At 48.8% G+C, this 20,201-nt stretch overlaps 1 protein-coding gene across 3 annotated transcripts in view; it reads left to right on the top strand.

Annotated features, from left to right (window-relative positions):
* Window positions 1-894: 894 nt before the first annotated feature.
* Window positions 895-20,201, top strand: part of PSKH1 (protein serine kinase H1) — a 40,043-nt gene continuing 20,736 nt past the window's right edge. The window contains exons 1-3 of one of the 3 annotated variants that reach the window (XM_027076035.2): window positions 895-1,052; window positions 10,817-11,843; window positions 20,025-20,131. In XM_027076035.2, the coding sequence (XP_026931836.1) occupies window positions 10,887-11,843; window positions 20,025-20,131 (1,064 nt within the window). In that variant the 5' untranslated portion in view covers window positions 895-1,052; window positions 10,817-10,886. Of the gene's footprint in view, window positions 1,053-1,748; window positions 2,930-10,816; window positions 11,844-20,024; window positions 20,132-20,201 lie in introns of those variants that run through there. The other 2 variants (XM_027076034.2, XM_053211051.1) reach the window with 2 other exon arrangements.

The raw sequence follows: 20,201 nt of genomic DNA, 5'->3' as shown, positions 1-20,201 counted from the left end.
TTAACAAATGAACAGACTGAAATGAGGAAGATGGATGGAGGTTACAATGCCCTTATCACCTGTGTCATCTACTTTTTACCCCTGCAATTTGAGTTTATTGTAAAGTAGTGAGATAATTCTGATCTTATAGAGGTCTTTAAAAAATTTTTTTAATGTTTACTTTTTAAGAGAGAGAGACAGACAGACAGAATGCGAGCGGAGGAGGTGCAGAGAGAGAGGGAGACACCGAATCCGAAGCAGGCTCCAGGCTCTGAGCTGTTAGAACAGAGCTCCACGTGGGGCTCGAACTTACGGACTAGGAGATCATGACCTGAGTTGGACACTTAACCGACTGAGCCACCCAGGCGCCCCTTATAGAGAAGTCTTAATGGTAGCATTTTTTTTTTAATCTACTTGATTTGCAAAGTCTCAGGATACACTTAAATTCAATAACAATAACAAAAATTTTAAAACTCATTACTCCGAAGCTAGCGCAAGATTGACTTAACCTTCACCAATCCTCAACCATTTGCAACTCCACCGTGATGACAGCCAAATTAACACTTCTGAATGCCTAAATTACTTCAATTGCAGTTACAAATTTTTGATTTGTTAATGAACTTTAAAACGATCCTTAGCAGAGTTCCAGAGGCACCTCAGAAACCTCTGTTGAAACGCACTATGTCCCCACCCTCGCACTACAGAGCACCCTCTGCCCTAACAAGAAATTTTGACACTTCTGTCTCTACCTTCCGCGGTTCCTCTCGGTGCCTAAGGTCGAGCTACTTTAAGGGTTAACTTGATTCACCCGGCCAGTAGAGAGTAAGTTCCGGCCCCGAAGGAGTTGATTGGCAGGCCACGCTGGGAGAGGCGCTAAACGCGTAGCCGGGCTCTCCCGAGTGTCCGCCCCTCCCCGCCCCAGGGGCGGCCTGGGTTTGTTTTGGCGTAAAGCGCGCGCTGTGATGATGTCACGACGCTGACGCCTGAGGATGGCGGCGGCGGCGACCCTGTCCGCGGTCCGGAGAGGGTCAGCACAGCCGCCGAGACGCCGAAGACCTTGCCGCCCGTGCGAGGTGAGGCGGCACGGCGCAGGGCGACGGCCCGACGGGCGGGAGGGACTGACGACCTGCGGCCACGGTCGCTTCCTGGCGCACTGGGCCTATCCCTGCCCAGGGAGCCCCGCAGGAGCCCAGTGTGCAGGGGCCTGCGGGACTGGGGAACAGGCCAGGTGGCTGCTTGGGATCCCCGGTGTACGAGGCTGGACTGGTCTCAAAACGTGCTCCTGTGCTGGGTGGCCCCGATGTCTGGGGCTGTGTGGGCCTGGTGGACGTGGTCAGCTGCCCTGCCCGCTGTTCAACCAGCCGGCGTCGGTCACGGTGAACTAAGCAGGTTGTCCTCACTGCGTTTGCGTGTCCGGCACCTACTTCACACCTCGCCTTTTCGACTGAACGCTAGGAGCTGTCGGGGCAGCTGGTCGCTTCCGTGTTCAGCCTGGGAAAAAGCAGGCCTGAGCCTAGCCGGGTTGCCTGCTCCGCAAGCCATCATCCTTCAGTTTATAAGGGGACACTCAGCTCCCCACGCCCACTCTCCCTCCACGAAGCTGCTGAAGCGATAATTTCCACCTGAAAATTTGAATAAGTCCTTCACTGCATGAAACTGGATCCCTGGTGCCTATAGGATGAGGTCCAAGCTTCACTAGTAAGGCATTCAGGGTTCTTCATAATCTGGTAGAGGCATGACCCGGAAGTCAATACCTGGGCACTTCTACCTTCTGAGCTCAGTGTTTTAATACTTTTATACTTTTTCATTTTTGTACTTGTAATACATATTGAAATACTCTTCTTTACCCCACCCCTAACCACCAGAATGGAAAATTTACATCTATCCTTTAAAATCCATCTTAGATTACCTTTCCTTGGAAAAGCCTCTCTTGCTTTACAAGTAACCATTGGCTCCTCGGTCATTTTATTCATGTGACTACTGTTGAGTATATCATGTTGTGTCGCGTGATGGTGGGAGTGAGTCTCCTGTCTGCATCTGAGTGTCTGGCTGGCTCTGTGCCTGCTATAAAGTAGGAGCTGAATGGACTGGGATGGGTTGTTGGTTTTAGAACCAGATTCAGCTATATTACTGAGCTCCTATTAGGGGCCGCGATCAGAAATGAGCACAGCAAATGTGTATCTCTTGTTTGCACATGCACATGTATGCATGTGGTAGGTGGTGCAGCCTTGTCAACTTTGATGGTCTAAAATCTCATGGGGTAAATTTTCAAGATACAAATTCAAGAGTCTCACTCTCTGATATTTTGATTTAGAATATCTGGAATCTGGTAGGAAACTGTATTTTGGAAAAAAAAAAAAACACTTCAGGTGACTTTGCTCCCTAGTTGAACATCTTTGTCATTGCACTAGGAAACTGTTGGGTCTTCTTTGTCCATTGGGAAGGGCTTAGCTGTGCCATATGGACTCCTGTTAGAGTCTCATTGCCCATACTTTGGGGAGGCAGTATGATTCTCTTGAGTAGTTTGTGGTAGTAGTTTGAGCTTTGGAATCAGAAAGACTTGGATTCATTTCTTGGTGTTTGTGAGATCTTGAGGTCCTTGAAGTCCCACTTTGCTCATCCCAAAATAGCAGTAATCATGGCTACTGTGTGTAGTTACATAGAAGAGTGGGAGTGCATATAAGATACTTAACACAGTTGGAACTCAGGAAATGGAAGACATTGTTATCATTAATGGCTGTTCTCCCAGAGTGTGTCCCTTATCAAAAGGAGATCTCAGGAAGCCTGTTGGCTCTTCAAATGGAGTCTCATGTAGGAAGCTGCCTTATGTAATTTCCTCAAGGTAATTTCTGCTTATCAAGGAAAGCTATGACAAAACTGTGCTTCTCCTCAGGGCAGTTGCAGTTGGTCTTTCCCCTGGAAGAAATTTGGAATGCTGACTCATTAGAGGGTAGGTTTGTTGTATAAGTGCTTTCTCCCCGTTTAATTGCAATTCCTGAACTTCTTAGGTTGTATAGATGAGCTAGAGAAAGTACAACTGTCAGGAAACCTGTTTGCCCCTGACACCGAGCTAGAGTTGCACCTCACTTGGAATGGGATACCCCTGAAGATCCTACTGTCTCTGGAATCTGAAATAGATACTGGGGATCTCTGTCAGTCACAAGTTCATAGTTAAATGAGTGAGACTTTGGTTTGGCCTTCTGTTTTACTTTACAAGTGTTCACATGTTATGTGGGCAATTTTGCCCTTTTCAGAGCTTCCCGACTGTGTGATATGAATGAGCTGTAGGTATGCCAAAGTACTGACCCTTGAGTTTCCAGATAGCTGAGAACAGCTGTCCCCCTCAATACCAGGGTGCATAGAGAAAATTTTGAGAAGTACAGCCCTGGAAGAATGGAAGTAATTCTGCTTGTTGAGAGCTAGAAGGAGATTTATTTATTTGAAATCCCTTTCCTTCCAAGAATCTTACTCAGTGAATACTAAGCGGATTTGTATTGGCTAGGTCATCACTGAGCTAATTCTTGGGACAGCCTTCTATTGTCATGGTGTCTGATATGATGCTAAAGTAAAAAAATGTCGTGTTTTCATTTTGCGGAGGAAAATTATCTCAGAGGGTCCCTTTCCAGGCTACCAGTCTTGAAGTGGCCTCAAAGGGCATCATAAGAGAGACTCTTGATGTGGGACCATCTGTACTGTAAGTTCCTTGAGAGTAGAGTTTATGGCAACCTTCTTTTTGCCTGTCACAGCCCCTGGCAGGGTTCCTGGCCCACAGCAGGAGTTCAGTAAATATTTGTGGGTTGAACTTTGGGATTTTGGAAGGAGAACTCCAGGTACGTTGCCAGAGTCTGTATTTCTGATGGTGGGATGGCCAGTGGTGGGATGTGTTAGATGGAGCTGGGGTCATGATTAAATGAGGACACAGCAAACTTTTGAACTTTCTCCTCTCAGCCCTAAGGCAGGAGTCTCTGCCCACCAATTATTACCATGTGAAGCAGTGCTAACTGGAGTCCTTGGGAAGTGGTGTCCTGAGTTACTATATTCTAAAAAGAAATCAGGGTGCCTGGGTGGCTCAGTTGGTTAAGCGTCTGACTCTTGATCTTAGCTCAGGTCTTGATCTCAGGGTTGTGAGTTCAAACCTTGTGTGGGCTGGGCATGGAGCTGTTTTAAAACAAACAAAAAAGGAAGTCATAACAATTTTTATTATGAAATAATGTTAAAAGTTAAAACTGGGCCGCCTGGCTGGCCCAGTCTATAGTGCATGCTACTCTGGGATGTCAGGGTCTGGAGTTCAAGCCCCATGTTGGGCATGGAGCCTACTTAAAAAAAAAAAAAAGTTAAAACATAGGAGTGAATAATGCACAGTGTCTTTAGACAAACACTGTAATAATTTGGTGTATATTCCTCTGGCACTTTACAAAATTTGTATAATAGTCTGTACATTTCTACAGTATATATTTTTGTTAACTTTAAAAACGTAATATGTAGTGATGATTTTAAAAAATAGCTGGGGCACCTGGCTGGCTCAGTCAGTAGAGCGTAGGACTCTTGATTTCAGGGTCATGAGTTCAAGCCCCACATTGGGTGTAGAGCTTACTTAAAAAAAAAAAAAATAGCATTGCAGAAATCACAGAAATATGTAAAGTGAGAAGTCAAAGCCTGCTTGCCTTCCTCCTTCCCTCCCTTTCTCCCTCCCTCCCTTTCTCCCTTCCTTCCTTCCTATCTCCCTCCCTCCCTTCCTTCCTTCCTTCCTTCCTTCCTTCCTTCCTTCCTTCCTTCCTTCCTTCCTTCCTCCACTCCTTCCTTCCTTCCTTCCTTCCTTCTGTTCCCTTCACCCTAGAAGCAATCACCATCAAGTTTCTCTTTTACCTTTCTAGGATATTTTTTCTACATATATGTCTGTATCTTTTTTTAACCCCCTCATTGGATGTATACTTCAGATGCTATTTTAAACGACTTACTATATCACGGATATGGATCCTGGCACGAAGCCATTCAATAAAATTGACTGGTCTCTTTCTTTGTCAGTATATATGGATTTACCTCATTCATTTCAACAGCTTCAGAGTATTCCATTGAATGAATGGATCTTTATTTAATTATTCTCTTACTGATGGATATTTGGGTAATGTCCATTATTATTATAAAGAACTTTGCCATGAACTTCCTTGTACAAATACACCTTTGCATACTCATGAAAGTGGTTTTATAGCATTATTTCTGAAAGTGGAATTGCTAGATGCAGTGTCAGTTTCCCAGTTTGAAAAAGCAGAATCACATACTCTCCCTAAGGTTGCAGAGGTCCTTGTTTAGGAGTTTTCATCTAAAGTGACAAGCTCTTTTGCCTGGTATCTCTGTTGCCCCATGATGGTTAGAAGTATTGTTTAGTAGTTCCTTATTTCTGGGATTACTGGGCGATTACTGTCTACTTCATTTTGATAGATAGTCTTTCAAAACATAGAGCATAACCTTTTACAGGTGAAAGGTTATGAAGCTTTTCTGTGGAGAACAATCTTAGGGGGTGTTACTGGAGAGGGCTGGGTGCCTATGGGCCCCTGCCTTGGATAGAGCCACACAGTTGGCTTCCATGGCCAGGAAATTGTTTCAAGATCCATTATAGGTCCCGCCCCCTCTCTCCCATGGGTCTGGCAGCTTGTGGACAAATTTGATTTGGAGTTCAATTAACAATCTGTAAGACTCAAACAGACCTGAGAGCTCCAGCTTCCTTTGTCACTGAGTACATTTACACAGGCACTGAAAGAGCACAGCTCTGTTTTAACCACCAGTCTGGTCTCTTCCTGACACTTGAAAATTTTTGAGGTTCTGAAATTGGTGCCTTGCAGCAGGTAGAAATCCAAGAGCCAGTCCACCTTTCAGTCATTGTTAGCAAACACGGATCACTGCTCTGAGCTCAGGACTTTGCTGGGTGCCAGAGAGTTCTAGAAACCCAAGAAGTGGCCTCTTCCTTCAAGGGGGCTGACAGTTCTAGTGTTCTAAGGCAATCTAGAGTACAGCAGTGAGCAGTGTGACCCAGAGTGTACTTGGAATGGAGGTTTCATAATACAGATCCTTCAGAAAAGGTCCTCAGTAAAGGTTTGTTAATTCATTAGCAGAGTGGTATAAGGAAGGGTAGAGGCCTTGACCTGGCGACCTCTGCTGAGATCCAGGCACTTGTGGAGTCTCCCTTGTGATGGAAGGAGCTCTGGATGGAGAACCAGGAGATTTAGGTCCTTCCTTGGCAGTCACTATCTTAAGTGGCTGTGGACAAGTTTATGTTTTTCTCGGCCTTTCGTTTCTGTGGAGTATTAGGACAGTAGTGCTGAATGCTCATGCCCACTACCACACTCTATCCAACATGCTGGCACTCTTTGAGGAGTGCTTGGCAGGAGGTTGGGAGTTGAGGGTATGGAGGCCGACTTTAGAGAGTTCAGTTCTTTCTGAAAGATGTGTTAGGATTGGTGTCGCGAAAGGGAATAGTGACTTGTGATAGCTGGCGAGGTGTGACCTCCTGAGTCTTGTCTCACACCCTGGTCACTGTGCTGGGGGCTACACAGGAGAGCTGGGGGCAGGAAAACACTCTGCCCTTATTCCCAGAAGTTTTGTCAGATGCCTTCCCTGTCCCCGTTTGCCTTTTCACCTGACCTCTGCCGAATGAGACTTTTACAGATGTGATTAGAGTGTGGAGCAGCTGTGATCACCTGGGGGCTGTCGGCTGTTGCCCTCCCCTGAGCTAGCAGCCTCTGTCCTCTACTCTTCATCTGTAGTTGGGAAGGTGGAGTACCAGCATCAGCTTATCTTTGAAGAGTTTCTAATTGAAATAGATGTGGGAGAAACTGTGTCCCAGAAAGGAAGAAGGAAGGTCAGAGAGGGATACTCCTTGGCTGTCTTAGTGCTGACTTGAGATCCCTGCCCATACTTTATTTGTTTAAAGTGAGAAATCAGGCCTTTTCTTTTGTAAACCTTAGTTTTTCTCAGCAAGACCAGACTAGATGTGCACATTTAAACAAAAAGACCCAGTGCATATGCCTGGAAACAATTATTTATTTTGCGAATCTAGGATTCTGCCTCACCAGGGAAAAGACATCTGAGTGGCCGTGCTGGGTCACCTGTGCCATTTGTCTTCTCTCTGAATGGTGATAGATGTTGCTTACCAGTGGTCTTGGGGATCAGGGCCCTGTATTGTGCCTCAGGAAACCTGGCCCAAGAACTATCCTCTTCCTGAGCTGCAGCCCTTGACTACGTTGAGAGTATTGTGTTTTCCCTGAAAGAAGAGATGAATCTGCAGAATTCCTGTCCACGGTTCTAATCTTTAGCCTCTGTGAAAAAGAAGCTTGTTTCTAAATGCCTTTGTTTAAACATGATTTCCTAAGCTACTGTGTGGGATCTCCTCGACATTTGGGTGAGAATTGCAGCAAATGTGGATGAGTTGATGGAGGAATCTTCCCTCGTGTGAGGAAAGATATACCTCATTCGACTGACAGTCATATCCACATGTTGATTAAAATCTGAGCCCTTAATCTGTGGTCTCCAGATTCTTCCTTTTTATCTGATGGATCGATTGATAATCGAGCTCTTGGGTATGTTTCAGTGATGAGCTTGTTCCTTGAAAGAATTAGCCACATTAGGCAGTATCACCACCTTAGAAGCAGGCCCTTGACTCACTGGAATCTGGTGGCCTCTATGGGTTCTCTGTGATGCCCAAGTTGCCACAGCAAAACCTGCCTGTGTCTCCCTCCGCTGCCTTTGATGGGATGGCCTGCTGGCTTCTCCCGGGGGTGAGGGTGGGGGTGGGTTAGGCGTCGCCCCTTAGCTCAAAGCACCACCCGTGGTTAGCCATGGAATCTCTGACGCTGATTCTTTTCAAATGTCAGATTCTACTTCCAGTGATCCACAGTGAATGTCATATGGATGTTGCACGTGCCCTGCAACACACCCAACACTGATCTTTTCCCACCGTTTCCCAAACCTGTCCCTCCTGGTATGCTGCTGACTGTTTTGCCCAGGAGCCCAAGCAAAGGACTAGCATGTCACCCTCTCTCCTTCCTTTCACTCTTTATATCTAGCTTTTAGTCCTTGTCCATTCTTCTGCTGACACCCCTCTGTTCCACCCTGCTATCTGGGCCACCACCCTCCTCCCTGGCCCTTTTAATCTACTTTGACCCTCCTCCAGTTCACTTCTTTCTAAACACAGATTGATTGCCTCTCTTTGTAAACTCTTTGGTAGTTCCAGTCACCTCCCTGGAAGGTCTTGGTTCCTCAACCTAACTTGTGCTGCTCTCCACAACCTGGTTCCTGCTGCTTCAAGAACTTGAAGCCACCCCACCCCCAGTCCTGTCTTCATACCACCAAACTGCCCATTCCTGGACACAGGGTATTATTCTGGGGCTCTGAATCTTTGAGTATATTGTGCTCTCTGCCTGAAACACCATTCCCACGTTTCCTCACCTGACTCATCCTTACTCGAAATTCACTGTGGGGTCACCTCCTCCAGGAAGCTTTCCTTAACTCCTGTGTCTCTCCTTATGTCTACTGTTGTTTCTCAAGCTTAACACTTAACATGCTATATTGAAATGATCTGTTTTTATGATGTTTTCTTCATTTGCACTGTGACCTTAGTGACCAGGTTTTGCTTTTGTGTCTGTGTGTGTTAAAATATAATCTACACAGGACCATGTCTTACTCATTCCTGAATCCCTAGCACCTAGTAGATGTTTCTGAGGTAAACAAAAATATATATGGGTGTCTGCCCTCAGTTCCTGGCACATGGCTTCTGAAACCCTTGTAATTTCTTAACTGATAAGAGCATAAAGAGCATCAGTTATTCTAATATTTGGTCTTTGACTCTAGTTCCTGATACAGGTTCCTGAAACCCTTGAAATTTCTTGGGTGATAGGAGTGTTTTTTATTCTAATGAGGTGACTTTGAGTGGGCCCCCAGGTGACTCCTAGATGGGAGCTAGTCACCAGAAAGACTCATGCCATGATAAGAAGCTTGGAATTTTCAGCCCTGCCTCCTATTCTCTTGAGAAGGAAGAAGAGTTGAAATTGGAGTTAATGATTGATTGTGCCCACATGATGAAGCCTCCATAAAATCCCAATAGTAGGGTGTTCGGGGAGCTTCTGAGTGAACACGTAGATGTGCTGGGAGAGTGGTGCACCCAGAGGGGGCGTGGAAGCTCCATGCCCCTTCCCACGTGCCTTGCCCTGTGCATCTCCTCCATCGGGATGTTTACTTGTATCCTTTATCATATCCTTTAATGAACTGTAAATGTAAGTAAGTTTCTGGGAGTTCTGTGAATCTCTCTAGTAAATTGATTGAACCCAAGGAGGAGGTTGTTGGGACCCCTGTCTGTGATCGGTTGGTCAGAAACACAGGTGATAACCTAGACTTGTAACTGGTACCTGAAGTGTGTGTAAGGGCGAGGGCAGTCTTAGGGAGCCTGAGCCCTTAACCTGTGGGATCTGACGCTACCTTTGGGTAGGCAGTGTCAGAATTGAGTTAAATTGTAGGACATCTGGCTGGTGTTACAAGAATTGCTTGGGGTGGGGACTCCACACATGTGATCAGAGGTGTCAAAATGAAGTGTTCTCTGTGAAGGTAGAGGAGACACACAGAGTGAAGAAAAATACACAGTAGGGAAGAACTGTTTATTTCCTTACATAGGAAGGGGGAATAGCTGTTTTTTTCCTTTACAATGTTTAATAAATGTTTGTTCTGATTTGATAATTTTACTCCTAATTCTGTATGGCATCATCAATAGGAAATTCTCATCCCTCTTCTTTCACCCATGGGGCCCTCAAGATAGAGAAGGATGGCCAGGGTAGAAGTGACTTCTGGAAAGCATTACTTCAACACTTTACCTTATCCAGGCCCTACCAGCCACAGGGTGTTAATGGTTGCAACATCTCTGTCTGGGAAGCAAATGGAGAAGCTCTTGGATCCTCATCCCAAGGAAGCAGAGTACTCTGATCCACAGCCTGAGTCACATCTAGATGAAACTCTTAGTGTCGTTTCTGAGTTCATGGTCTCCTTTGTCTCTTAAATGAAGCCCAAGATAGTTTGGTGGCTACCTGGTGGCAGCGTGCTAAGGTTTATAGTCCTAAGTTCACAGGGTTTGATTTCAGCCAGCCTTGGGTTGTGTGGCATTGTATGGTGAACTGGGGAAGTGAAAGACCCTGGAACAAGATGTTAAACTGCCAGGTGAAGATGGTGCATTAGCAAAGTAATGAGAACCATCTAGAAAAGAGTAAGGTTAGGGCAGAGAACCAGGGTAGTGATGGTAGTGGTGGCAGCAGTTGTAGGAAGGAATCAACCCCTGCAGGAGGCTAGAGGATGAGGAAAGATATCCATGAGGGACACCTTGGAGAAGCTGCTTTCTGAGCCCTGCTGGGTGATAGTGTTGGAGAGTCGGCTTCCAACATTCCACACCCCCGTTTCAGGAAAGATGAGTCAGAGTAATAAGAGGAATGATTTTAACATTTAAAAAAACAGAATTTCAACTAGGATAAGGGGCCCAGACAGAGTAGGGAGGAGGGTGGGGGCAGTGACAGCTGAGCCCCATGCATGTTCCTGCCCTTCATTTGGTGTTGGAAAGCAGCATGAGAATCAGATCCAGGGAGATATAAGTCAAGACCATGGAGCTCAGACCCAACCTTTCATCTGGACCCTTCACTGAGCACTCAGGGGCCAACACCATCCTCCCTTCCAGGGAACCATATTAGAGTCAGGTCTTCAGCCTACATTTATTGAGGGGCAAGGGAGAATAGGTGAGGAGGGTGGCTGCTATCCTTTCAGAGCTATCTCTGGCTATGTTGACTTGCCCTTTCTTCTGTCTGCGTAGGTGTAGACGGGGCACTGCCTGCAGAGCAGGTCCTGCCGGCCTCGTTGGAGAGGATGCCCCCGTGTCCGTGATGGGCTGTGGGACAAGCAAGGTCCTTCCTGAGCCGCCAAAGGATGTCCAGCTGGATCTCGTCAAGAAGGTGGAGCCCTTCAGTGGCACTAAGAGTGATGTGTACAAGCACTTCATCACAGAGGTGGACAGTGTTGGTGCTCTCAAAGCTGGGTTCCCAGCAGCCAGTCAGTGTGCAAACCCCTGCCCTGGTGCCCCCACTGTCGGCCACACAGAGCCTCCCTCAGAACCACCACGCAGGGCCAGGGTGGCTAAGTATAGGGCTAAGTTTGACCCACGTGTGACAGCCAAGTACGACATCAAAGCCCTGATTGGCCGAGGCAGCTTCAGCCGGGTAGTACGCGTGGAGCACCGTGCAACCCGGCAGCCGTATGCCATCAAGATGATTGAGACCAAGTACCGGGAAGGGCGAGAGGTATGTGAGTCAGAGCTGCGTGTGCTGCGCCGGGTGCGTCATGCCAACATCATCCAGCTGGTGGAGGTGTTTGAGACGCAGGAGCGTGTGTACATGGTGATGGAGCTGGCCACTGGTGGAGAGCTCTTTGATCGCATCATCGCCAAGGGTTCTTTCACTGAGCGTGATGCCACACGGGTGCTGCAGATGGTGCTGGACGGTGTCCGATATCTGCATGCGCTGGGCATCACACACCGAGACCTCAAGCCCGAGAATCTGCTTTACTACCACCCAGGCACTGACTCCAAGATCATCATCACTGACTTCGGCCTGGCCAGTGCCCGCAAGAAGGGTGATGACTGCCTGATGAAGACCACTTGTGGCACACCCGAGTACATTGCTCCCGAGGTCCTGGTCCGCAAGCCCTACACCAATTCAGTTGACATGTGGGCACTGGGTGTCATTGCCTACATCCTGCTCAGTGGCACCATGCCCTTTGAGGATGACAACCGCACCAGGCTGTACCGGCAAATCCTCAGGGGCAAGTACAGTTACTCGGGGGAGGTGAGTCTGCCCTGTCTCAGGGATGTTGGGAGGCCCCTGGGTGGGGGGATATCTTGCAGCTCTTGATCAGAAGGATGTGCTCTGAGGACCATGTTCATGGGGCCAGGCAGGTAGAGAATAGTAGGATGTCTCAGTTTGGGTTTCCCCAAAAGTGAGCTCTGAGACTTGGGAGCAGATCATTTAATTGGGATATGATTCCAGTAAGCACAGATGAAGGGTGGGGAAGGTAAGGCAGAAAGGGAAGAAGCCACTAAAGGGCATATGAAGAAGTAGACTTCCTGGGGGCCACTGGAACTCCCACTGGGAGCCCTGTGAATAATCACATGGGACATGCCTCAGAATTGTACCACTGAGGGACAAGAAGGTGGGTGGGTGTTAATACACTGACTCCTGTATGAGTCGAGAATTTATCAGGGGGTGGGGCATTAAGTCCCTGGCACTTCTGGGCTGTCCTGAATGCCAGCTAGTGCTGGAGAAAATCTTCAGGCAAAGAAGCAGGGAGATGCAGGCATTGGCACTGGGAGCTGTCCACATGCACAGGAGCAGCACCGTAGGTGCGGGCTGGAGCACGTGGGACAGGGCAGCCACAACATCTGCTCCACAGGAACCTGGGACAAGCTAGCGTGACCACGCCCTGTCTACAGGAGCCGCTGCTGCTCATCTTTTCCCAGTTTTGCCACACAGCCCAGAGGATTCTGTGCACCCAGACATTCCAGTTTTCTAAAGAGAAGCCAGAAAATTTGATTGTAAAATGTTGGAATCCATTCACATGTTTACGTACTATCTTCTGTGCCAACAAATACTAACCTGCAGGCCAGATTCAACCAGGAGTTTGTGTCTTTGGATCCACGGATTTCCCTGATATCTGAAAAAATCTTTTAGGTTTCAGTACTGGTGGGAGCTGAAGGAAGGTGCACAAAAAGAAAGAGTTGGTTGGTTCTTAGGCAGGATGCTGACCATAGGCACCACCAGGTGCTACAAGCATAATGGTGGGCTTGGGAAGGTTGTGAATAAAAGAATATGTGATGGCTTAAATAGGAGGTGAATTAAGCTTTGTAGGAGAACAGGATTCTGCCAAGGCAGTGAGGGCCCCTCCCCAAGTTTCCCTGCAGAGTGCTCCCCATGGTTTTCCTCTCAGGCTTGGGCCTGCTGACTGCTGTCCATGCCTCCTGAACTACCCATGTGGAGGGGAAGGAGCTCTGGGACCAGCTTCCTCCTGAAACCTAGCTTTCCTTCCAAGGACTTTGGACTGGGTCCTCTCTGGCCCCAGCCAACTGGCCCAGAGCAGCATTTCCTGCAGAAGTTACCCCAAAGCCTCTTGCCACTTTGTCTTCAGTGCTTAATGTCCTGTGCTCCATCAATTCCCTATCAGCTTCCAGATGTGGTCGTGGGGTCAGTCAAGGACTTCCTGTGAGGTTGGGGGCTGGCATTCCCTAGGGGGATTTCCAGGTCACGTGTCAGAGTTGTATGAGGAAGGGAGGGAAACCTTTATCTTTAAAATATACATCTATTTTTAAAGTATTTATTTATTTATTTATTTATAGACAGAGAGAGTGAGTGGGGGAGGGGCAGAAAGAGGGAGAGAGAGAATCCCAAGCAGGCTCCACACTGTCAGTGCAAAGCCTGATGCAGGGCTCGAACTCATGAACCACAAGACCATGACCTGAGCCGAAACCAAGAATTGGATGCTTAAACAACTGAGCCACCCAGACGCCCCTAGTAGCCTTCATCTTTAGACCAGCTCTGTGCTGGCCACAGGTGAAGAAGAAACTGGGGCTTTCTCTAGCTCTCTCTTAAAGTTTCTCACATCTTCTTTGCACCAAATGGATTCAACAAAACAAACCCTGACTGGCTGGGAAGCGCAGGCTGTGATGGTGTGGTTGCAGAGGACACCTCATTGCTCACCCTCTGGGCCAGGTTTCATCACTGGCCAGAAGACCCAGCATCCACCTGCCAGAGACAGTGTTGTGCCAAGGCCTGACCTAGCTGCTGTGCACTAGGAGCTCTGTGTGATGCCAGGCTGTTAGGGTTCTTCCTGGCAGAGGGAGTAGTGGACTTAGCTATAGCAGAGAGGGAGGTTTCCCAAGAGATGTTGACAAAGGTGTTGACTCTTTCAAAAGCCTGTAGGTTTGCCCAAGAGTTCCTAATTCTGGCAGTTATTGATCAAGCAGTTTATCTAATTGGAGCTTGCAGTCTTGCTAACTGGCTATTGATTATCCGTGTCTGGGAGAATGACAAATGAATATAGTGAGGAATAGACTCAGGCTTCCTGCTCCTTCTGTAGCCACAGGACTGGGTCCTGAGCCTGCTTCCTGCTCTGTTGGAATCACAGTCTGGGGCTCCAGTGTGTGTGTGGCAAGGGGAATGGGGCACTGTCCAACCTCTGCCTCCCAACCCCTCAGTTGAAGCTGAAAGCATGAGTTCCCAGTTCCAGAGTCAAATTCATGGCCAACCCTGATGGCACCTGTCTATTACAGTAGACAGATGCCATCTGACTCCAAAAACTGGTTCTACCACCATCTACAGAGAGTTGTGGTTTGGGTGGGATTTGTCTGGGGTATTTCCTGGGTGGGGAGGTCTCATCATTAGATCAGGTGCTCTGAGGTGGGGACCAAGCATCTCTCTGTTCCGCTGGCCATTGCCTTACCCATAAGTGCACCTGGGGAAGATGCATAGAGACATGAAGTCATGTTCTCCATCCCCATGAAGATTGAGATTGCCTGGGGAGAAAGGACTAGGAGTAGGAAATGGCCACAGAACAAATCCTTGTTGGCAGGCACATGCCAACACAGGGCTTGGGCAGTCTGGAACGTGAGCTGTGTGGCTCAGATCAGGTGGCTGGACTGGTCCCCTTTCTTTGGGCTGGGCCCTGCTCCCACCCTCAGTCCAGTCATCTGTCTTTTGTGTGATGGTCATTTGCCCTTCTGAAGGCCATCTAAGTGAGCAAGGCCCTGTGAGAAAACCTATCTGAGACCATGTCATGTTAAGGGGGTGTTTTAATCTATCTGCTTCTGCAAATGAAGGACCACCCACTTTGAGCTCAGCAAGGTTTGGAGATGTGCATTCCTCACCTGACAGTAAGCTGCATGGTAGTGCCTTTCTAGGGGCATTTTTCCTGCCCCCCGCCTTCTAGTAGTGGTGTTGTATGTGCCTACCCAATGTGCTTATTTCCTGAAGCCTATGTCTTTGCAGCCCCCTGTCAGGCTCAGTGGTTTCTGTGGACTTTCTACAGGAGGTGAGCTTTGAGAAGGAGGAGGCTCAGAGAAAGGGACATTGCTGACTGTGCTCAGAATAAATACGAGATTGTTTGGAGGTAATGGAGTACAGGTTGATGAGGCTGGGCCAGGCCTGCCGTTTGCTGTTGGGAGCTCCATAATTGCAGAGGCTACTTGGGGATTGGAAGCATTAGGTGTGAGGGAGTCCTCTGTGTTCTTGGTAGTAAAGGGGGAATGCAGCAGAAAGTATTGTGAGAGACCCGCAGGAGAAAGGCTGACTGGGGGCTGTTGGAGTAATCCCCGTTGGGGATGGGGGAACCTGGTGTCCTGGGGTAATTGGGGCAGATCAGCGATTCCAGAAAATGAGCTCCACTATGGTGTGAACCATAGTGAGATGAGAGAATCCTCCTGCAGCTCTGTAGGAGCATCATCTTACAGGGGCAGATTGAGAGACACCTGACTGCCCTATGGTCCAAAGAGTATGTAGGCTTCTGCCTTGACATCCCTGGGTGGGGCCCAGTGGTGGAGGGAAATACACCAAGTGTCTGGCTCCTACCCCACAACGCTGACACTCTAGATACTCAGGCCATAGCCCTGGCCCCACTCTCTGCCCCATTTCCTACACACCATAGGCCCAAGATGTTTGCTCCACTCACTCCACGTACTAAGCTCAGGCTTTTCACTTTGCTCCCACTGTTGGCCGTAGAAACTTGACCAGCTCTAAAAGGTTCAATTCAAAGATTGCTTCCATCAAGAATGGTGCTGTGTAGTGCCTACTGAGTACCAGACACAGGGCTAGGGGTTCTGTATCCAACATGTTTAATCACAACAGTGCTGCCAGGTGGGTGTAATGCCCCATTTTACAGATGAGGAAATTGAAGCTAGCGAGGTTAAGTAACTTGTCCATGGCCTCACAGCTAGAGGGTGGAAGGCCTGGGATTTGAAACCAGGCCATCTTGGTGTCAGAGTTCTTGGCTTTTCCATCCCCACAGTCTATGTTCTTTGACATACATGTCTCAGCATGTTGCTGGAGTCTTTGTTTCAGCACTTTCTTGGGCTGTTGTCTGTGGATATCTCTTAGGCCTGTAAGGTCCTTGAAGACAGCATGTGTATCAATACTTATGTTCCCGGTACTTTTCTCCTGGCTTCTCCTGAGGGAAGCACTGGTGGTCGGTGATTCCCTGGGAAAGGACCCAAAAGTGGCTGGCAGGCAGACGGGGCAGCCCCCTCTTCTGGGGGCTGGACTCCAGTAAAAAGTGAAGAGCCTGCTGGAGATGTGTCTAGTAGTCTGTGACCAGACTTGCTTAGAAGCAGCTGCAGGAATCTTGGAAGAGGAGGGAATGCTGGGAAGGAGACAGCTATGACAGATAATTTTGAGAAGAGAAATCTGCATTTTCTCTGGGGACCAGAGGTGCCAGAGTGGAGAGGGCCAAGCCAGGGTCATGTGGGAAGTGATGGGAGACACATGTTGGCCAGATGTGAAGAAGGCCTGTGTTGAGTGTGTGAGCAGTCTGAAGACACAAAGAGCCACCTCGAAAGAGGGAGCTTCTTGTCATGAGAGATTCCAGAAGGACTGGAGCAGTTATTTCTAAAGGAGTGACACAGAAGGTGAGTCATCGTCTGTTAAGACCCATACAGAGGACTGTTACGGTCCCACTGACTTGGAGATTCTATGATTGACTTGATGTGAGATGTGATGTTGCCGGCCTAATGTTACTGCTTTTCTCAAGAGTTCTATTCCTAGAGTAAGGACAGACGAAGAGGCTCTTGTGGGATTGATGGCAAAGTGGTACCGTCAGCAGCTTTGCTGTCTGCCTCATTTGGCAGCCTTTAATTGTTGCCCTCTGCTTGGGCAGTCTTTGAGCTGTGGGCAAGCCCAAGTGACTGCCCCACGAACAGCTGGGCTGGGGCAGAGGTTCTTACAGTGCCTTGTTCAGAGAGAGAGTGCTGCCAGGAAAGGGACAGAATCTTGGTGGGAGAGGAAGGCCACTTGCAGACCCAGCGTGCTACTCCGTGGGGGATTTTGTTGGAGGGAGGCGGCTTTTCAGGGATGGCCTCTGGGCTGCAGTCTGACTACCCATCCACGTGGCACCAAGGGGCAGGCGCTCAGGGGCGTGAGTTGGACCATCTTGTAGTTCTGAGAGCCCTACTTCTTTAAATGACCTTAACGCTTGTCATTCAACCCTGGGATGTTGAAGATAAAAGGTGGTACGGGAATGTGCCATGTCCTGTTGCTCTGTAGATGAAGGGCATCGGCGCCTGTGAGGGGGCTGATCATGCGCCTGTGAGGGGGCTGATCATTCATATGCCCTGATAGATAGCAGCCAGCTGAGTAGGGATAGGACCTTGGCCCAGAACCATGGAGAGGACTTCTCCAGGGGTGTGGGAGAGCTGGAGACTGGACGTTGTGTGCAGGCAGCAGATGAAATGCAAAGAGGCAGGTAGCATGTTTCCAGGCTTGTGCTTGGATTCTGCTGGCTGTCTTTAACTGCCTCACATTCCCACCTCCAGTGTGGATGGGGGCTGTGACGGGCCATCAGTTCATCACTCTTCTCTTGCTGCCTCCTGCTCCCGGAGTAAGTGGATGGCTTTCCCATGTCTGTCTCAATAGCTGACAGCACAAGGAAACACAAATTGATTTAGAATTCTTTGCTGTGAGGTATCTCTAAGCCCTTGCTCCTTGCCTCTCTGCTGGTGGCTGTTGGGTGCCAAGAGCTGAGTGATGGTGCTGGCTCTATGCCAGGATCCCATGATGCCCCCATACCTGTCCAGGAGGGATCCCTCTGGAAGGGCTGTCCCTACTTCACCACACCTCCTGGTACGCAGTAAGTATTCAACCGACAAGTCTCCCTCCTTAACTGTAGGAGCAGACGCTGGCAGTCCAGATCCCTGACTGGTCACTGGAAGGTGATATGATTTGGTCTACTAGGTGAGGGCCTTACTGGACCCTCACTGGTCGCTGTACTTGGAGACCTCTTGGAGGAAGGCAGGGGTAGCTTCCTCCTGGTGGGGGCAGGAGGCAGGCTTGGAGCGGAGAGGGGCAATATCCCCTTCCTGTGCCACCTCTGGTCCACCGCTCAGCTCCCTGGAGCTCTCTCCTCTAGGCTTCCCTCTGCCGCTGCTGCCTTGGTTACACAGTCCCCAGAGAGCAGTTCTCTCCTGTGGTGGCAGAAACAGAGGCCCATCTCCTACATTGCTGCATTCAGCCATTCCTACCAAAATTCCTGGCCCTGACCACCTCCAGCTTCTCATTAACTCAGGGTCAGATCCTCCTTTCATCACTGCTGTTTCCCACCCCCGGCCCCACCGAGGCCTCTCCAACAAAGGGGTGTTATCGTGGGTTGTGTTGGAGCAGTGCCTGGTGTGTGCCATCCATCCCCTCCCTCTCCTGCTCTTCTCATTGTCTGTCTCCACCTGGATAGCTCTGCCTGCTCACAGGCCCTGTCACTTCTAGGCTCTTGAGTTCCTCTGGGAGCTGCCACGGCTGTTGTCTCTCCCACGATCTGACCTCTTTAAATCCGCTGACGGCCTCCCACACTCATCCCCTCCTGCCCCCACTGAGGTGGAAGCATACTTGCAGGTGGATGGGATGGCTAAAGATGACCTGGTCCAACCACTCCCCACCGGTCTCTCCAGACTCTCCTTCCTTGGTCAGTTTTCCATCTCACAAGGTCACTCTTCTCGTGCATGCCTGCCTGGCCTCAGTTCATCTGTCTCCCAGAGCAAGTATGGTGCCCAGACCTGAGCTTTGCTTCAGTATGGCCTGGCCAGCTTGGAGCAGAAGTCTCCTTCATCTCTTCACTCATCCCGTCGTTCCATGTTGTCCAAGTCCTGTGTACCCAGGGTTCAGGGACAGAGTCTCAGTGTGCGTTACATACTAATAGCCACCAGGGCTCCAAACTGTCTCAGAAATTAGAATGGGAGGAAGTTTTTTTGTTTTGTTTTCATGTGTGTGTATTTTTGTTTTGTTCAGAGCCCAAAAGGGGTCTCAAACTCACAGGACTCTCGAGATTGAGACTTGAGTTGAGATCGAGTCAGACACTTACCCAACTGAGCCACCCGGGTGCCCTATGTTTTTTATTTTTTAAATGCTTATTTTATTATTTTTGAGACAGAGTGTGAGCAGGGGAGGGGCAGAGAGCGGAGGGCGACATAGAATTTGAAACAGGCTCCAGGCTCTGAGCTGTCAGCCCAGAGCCCGATGCGGGGCTTGAACTCGGGAACAGTGAGATTATGACCTGAGCTGAAGTTGGATGAAGTTGGACACTTAACCGACTGAGCCACCCAGACGCCCCCCCACCTTGTTTTTTCTTTTCTTACTTTTTTTTTTTTTTAAAGAGCCAGGTTGGCCTCAGCAAAATCTGTGAGTGGAATTAAAAGAGACCACTCAGCAGCATGCTCTAAAATCCAGAACCTTCCAGGACTGCTCCAAGACATTATTAAAAGCAGACAGCACTTGGTTGCTGGCACAGGTTGCTAGCATCCCCCTGATTCCAAAGCGAGCACGTAGCATCCTTACGGATTCTTGAGTTGTACCCTGTCTCCCTCCTGTCCCTGTCCTTCACTTTGTGGACTCTGGGCAGGGACAGGTGGGGGTGCAGAATTTCACTTTTTTTTTTTTTAAGTTTGTTTATTTTGAGAGAGACAGAGACAGCATGAGCGGGGGTGGGGCAGAGACAGAGGGAGACAGAGAATCCCAAGCAGCCTCCAGGCTACCAGCTCAGAGCCCGATGTGACGCTCGATTACGAACCATGAGATCGTGACCTGAGCCGAAACCAAGAGTCAGGATACTTAACTGACTGAGCCACCCAGGCGCCCCCAGGATTACATTTTGTTACTCATTTCAAGTTTCAGAACACAGCTTTGCTAACCTTTAAGTTGTCACGCCTTTTCTTGTTTTATTTTTATCTTCATTCTCTGCGTCTTTTTAAAATTCTATTATCTTCCTTCTTTTTCTCCCTTCAGGCTCTCTCCCCTAAGGTCCTCTTTCCTGCTGCTCAGCCCCCACCCATCCCCTGCCAGGTCCTAGGGTGGTGGATTCTGTTTGGTGTGGAAGCCCAGGCACCAGGATGGTGAGTGTCTTGACCAGAGGAAGGGATTGCTGGCTCCACTGCCACACTGTGTCTAGCTCTGCTGAATTTT

Source organism: Acinonyx jubatus, chromosome E2 (assembly GCF_027475565.1).
Source record: "Acinonyx jubatus isolate Ajub_Pintada_27869175 chromosome E2, VMU_Ajub_asm_v1.0, whole genome shotgun sequence".
Classification (NCBI taxonomy): domain Eukaryota; kingdom Metazoa; phylum Chordata; class Mammalia; order Carnivora; family Felidae; genus Acinonyx; species Acinonyx jubatus.
Note: the sequence above shows the minus strand (reverse complement) of the source record. Positions and strands in the feature narration are given on the sequence as shown.